At 48.0% G+C, this 3,367-nt stretch overlaps 1 protein-coding gene across 1 annotated transcript; it reads left to right on the top strand.

The window, feature by feature from the left end:
* Positions 1-674: 674 nt before the first annotated feature.
* Bloc1s4 (biogenesis of lysosomal organelles complex 1 subunit 4) lies at positions 675-1,716 on the top strand. Its single transcript, XM_057772517.1, has one exon. It carries the CDS (start codon positions 690-692, stop codon positions 1,335-1,337), a length of 648 nt encoding a protein of 215 aa, XP_057628500.1. The 5' UTR covers positions 675-689; the 3' UTR covers positions 1,338-1,716.
* The last annotated feature ends 1,651 nt before the right edge of the window (positions 1,717-3,367 follow it).

Raw genomic sequence — 3,367 nt, 5'->3', positions numbered from 1 at the left:
CGAACTCACAGAGATCCGCCTGCCTCTGCCTCCCAAGTGCTGGGATTAAAGGAGTGCACCACCACCGCCCGGCTGCTTACTTTAATAATAAAACTGAGAAGTGCTTTGTTTGCACTACTCTTGAGTTCAAATGCCTGGAGTCCCCTGATTCCCCAGACAGGTCTCCAAAATATCATACCATCCGGAGAGATATGGCCTCGCTGGACACAGGGCAGGTGGACAAACAGAGGTCATCTGGCTGTGAGGATAAGCATGGAGGAGGCCTCCATGGACATCTTTAGATTTACTTTATTGTATTCCTTTTACACTATCATCTCTCACTTTCCCATCTATCCATCTACCAATCATCTACTGGGTTGTTTGCTAGGGACAGGGTCTCACTATGCAGCCCTGGCTGCCCTGAAACTGGCCAGGCTAGCCTTGAACTAAAGAGATCTGTCTGCCTCTACCTCCAGAGTGCTTAATCTATTTATCTGTCATCTACCCATCTTCCTATCTATCATCTAATCGTCAGCCTTTTTGGATTATGAACATGTAGAAAGAACCGGCACACTCAATAAAGGCGGACAGAAGCCGAATATGGACAGATTACACACTGGTAAGAGCACGACGCATTCAGTCGGCGCCGGAATCAGGGAAATGCGGGATCGTGACGTAACCGCGAAGCGCCGGAAGCGGCTGAGCGGGCCATGGAGGACGGACCCCCGGGCGGAACCCTTCCGCGAGAGGCTTCGACTGAGGAGGCTGAGCCACTGGGTGCTGCGTGGAGCGGGGACAGCGGCCACGTATCGCAGAGCCACAGCAGCGCGTCCGGGCCGTGGGAAGATGACGGCCCCGAGGACGCGCCGGGTCGCGATCTGCCGCTGCTGCGCCGCGCCGCCTTGGGCTACGCCTCCAGCCTGCTGCCCGCCACCGGGCCGCGGCCCGAGGTGGAGGCTCTGGACGCCAGCCTGGAGGACCTGCTGGCCAGGGTGGACGAGTTCGTGGGCATGCTGGACATGATTCGCGGAGACTCGTCCCACGTGGTGAGCGAGGGCGTGCCGCGGATTCACGCCAAAGCCGCGGAGATGAGGCGCATCTACGGCCGGATCGACAAGCTCGAGGCCTTCGTGAGAATGATCGGCAGCAGCGTGGCCAGGATGGAGGAGCAGGTCACCAAGGCCGAGGCCGAGCTGGGGACCTTCCCTCGGTCCTTCCGGAGGTTGCTGCATACCATCAGCGTGCCCGCTCTCTTCAAGTCAGCACCCATCGGGCCCCAGCGCGCCGCCTACGAGCCGCCGGTCCTATTTCGGACCGAGGACCACTTCCCCGGCTGCGAGGACAGACCGCAGCTCTGAGCCTGCACCTCTACCGCGGAACTCCAATGAGACGCTTGTTCCGAGTGTTAAGAGATCCTGCTAACTGGTGTATATGTTGTCAGGATGTGAACTGTTGAAAGTTTATTTTCTGCAAACGACTTGATATCGTCACTATTCAATGTCGAGAACATAGATCCCCGTGTCTTCCAGTTATGACCCGAAAGTTGTTTGGTGGGGGGCTGGGAAAGCCAACTGAATTAATTTACCTGTGCAATATGGCAGAGCTGTTATTTTTATGGCCTTTATTAGAGTTACCAGTGTTAACCTTGTTAAGATTTATATATTTATATGATCAAAAGTGACCAAAAAATTAAAGCTGTATTCTTAAATCCTAACAGCGAGTGGTTCAGTTTTCCGTAGCCTTCTAGGATAGATGGTAGGTTAATTAGTATCATATTCAGCTTTGCAGATTGTAAACCAAAGAAGATAAAACAATTTCTCAAGATAACAATAACTGGGCGTTTTGTTGCAGCTAGTCCTGAAGTTGTATTTGATAGTATGATTCAAAGGCTTAGTTTATCATAGCAAGCATATTAATGTATGGTTCTCAGTGTCGATTTATAGCACATTAACTCAAATGTTAGATTTCATTGAAAGAGATTTCCTTCTGGAAATTATTTAGCGTCTTTCCTGTTTTGTTTGTAAACAAGCCTGTCATTTATGTTTTGAGTAGTGGAGTAAGAATAGGCGATTCTTCATTCAAAACCCCGTGTGGAAAACCAACCTTGCTGCCGCTTCCACTGTTCTCCTTCCCCTTTGGTCCCGCGGGAATAGTAAGAGGGTATTGTTCTTTCACTTTGGGAATACGAAATGTTTAAAGTTCTCTTCCCAACAAACGACTGTTCCCTAAGTTGGTTCTGCCAGGTAGTAGCCCCAAGTAAGCACTCAGCTGAGGAGTGTATTGCTGTCAGTGAAGGTAAGTAAAATCAATAATGGAGTCAGGCAAGAAGATCACAGGTACCAGGAGAGCCTGGGCTATAGAGTAAGTTCCAAGTCTGCTTGGATAGCTAAGAAGACTTATATCAGAAAATAAATCACTTAGCCAGGCAGAGTGAAGCGTGCCTTTAATCCCAACACTCAGGAGGCAGAGGCTCTATTAGTCTGAGGCTATCCTGGTACCATAAAGAGACCCTGTCTCAGTAAATAATTAAACTTGATGATGTAATCTTTTCTTTGGCTTCTCATAGACCTGTGTTGTATGGTGACATTAATTCATTTGGTTTGTGGTTCAAATCAAAGAACACATAAATTTAGGAGGAGCTGTAGGTCAGTGACCTACGTTTACTGTTCAGAATCTAGTTATTAATATATTTCTATGACAGTCGCTGAATGTGAAAATAGAGTTCCAGGCCAACCTGTACTAACGAGTTGCACCCTGTCTCAAAAACCTCAAGATTGCTTACATAAGGGGCTGTGGAGCTGGCTCAGAGAGCGTGGTGCATGCCCCACACCCATTGCCTGAAGCTCCAGCCCCAGAAGATCGATCTGATGCCCTATTCTAGCCTCTGAGGTCACCTGCATCCAGATGCACAAACCCACACCCATACACAGAAGTACAGTTGAGTGCAAATACATCTCTTTTTTTAAAGATTGTTTACTCTGGACAGTGATGGCACATGTCTTTAATCCTAGTGGGAGACGATGGCAAGCAGGTCTCTGAGCTCAAGGCTAGCCTAATCCACAGAGCAAGTTCCAGGACAACCAGGGCCATTCAGAGAAACCCTGTCTTGAAAAGAACAAAAGATGGTTTACCTATCTCTAGGGGGAAAAAGTGGTTTTTAAGCCTGCTGAAGATAGAGTAGAAAATGGGCACAAGTTAAACATTCTGTAAAGTAATGCATTGATTATGTTACTTACATATTTACTTAGAAAATCATAAGCTAGGCTGAGAAAAAATTGATAAACACTAGGTAAAGCGACTCAACATTTTAATGACGTATCTTCAGATGGTCCATGCAGAAGGCCTGGTTCTGAAGGTAACATGCACACTTACTGTGAACCTTATTTCT

Source organism: Chionomys nivalis, chromosome 6 (genome assembly GCF_950005125.1).
Source record: "Chionomys nivalis chromosome 6, mChiNiv1.1, whole genome shotgun sequence".
In the NCBI taxonomy this organism is placed as follows: domain Eukaryota; kingdom Metazoa; phylum Chordata; class Mammalia; order Rodentia; family Cricetidae; genus Chionomys; species Chionomys nivalis.
Note: the sequence above shows the minus strand (reverse complement) of the source record. Positions and strands in the feature narration are given on the sequence as shown.

What these genes read in the sequence shown, in the direction of transcription:
- Bloc1s4 (XM_057772517.1), top strand. Translation starts at nt 690, where the DNA reads ATGGAGGACGGACCCCCGGGCGGAACCCTTCCGCGAGAGGCTTCGACT.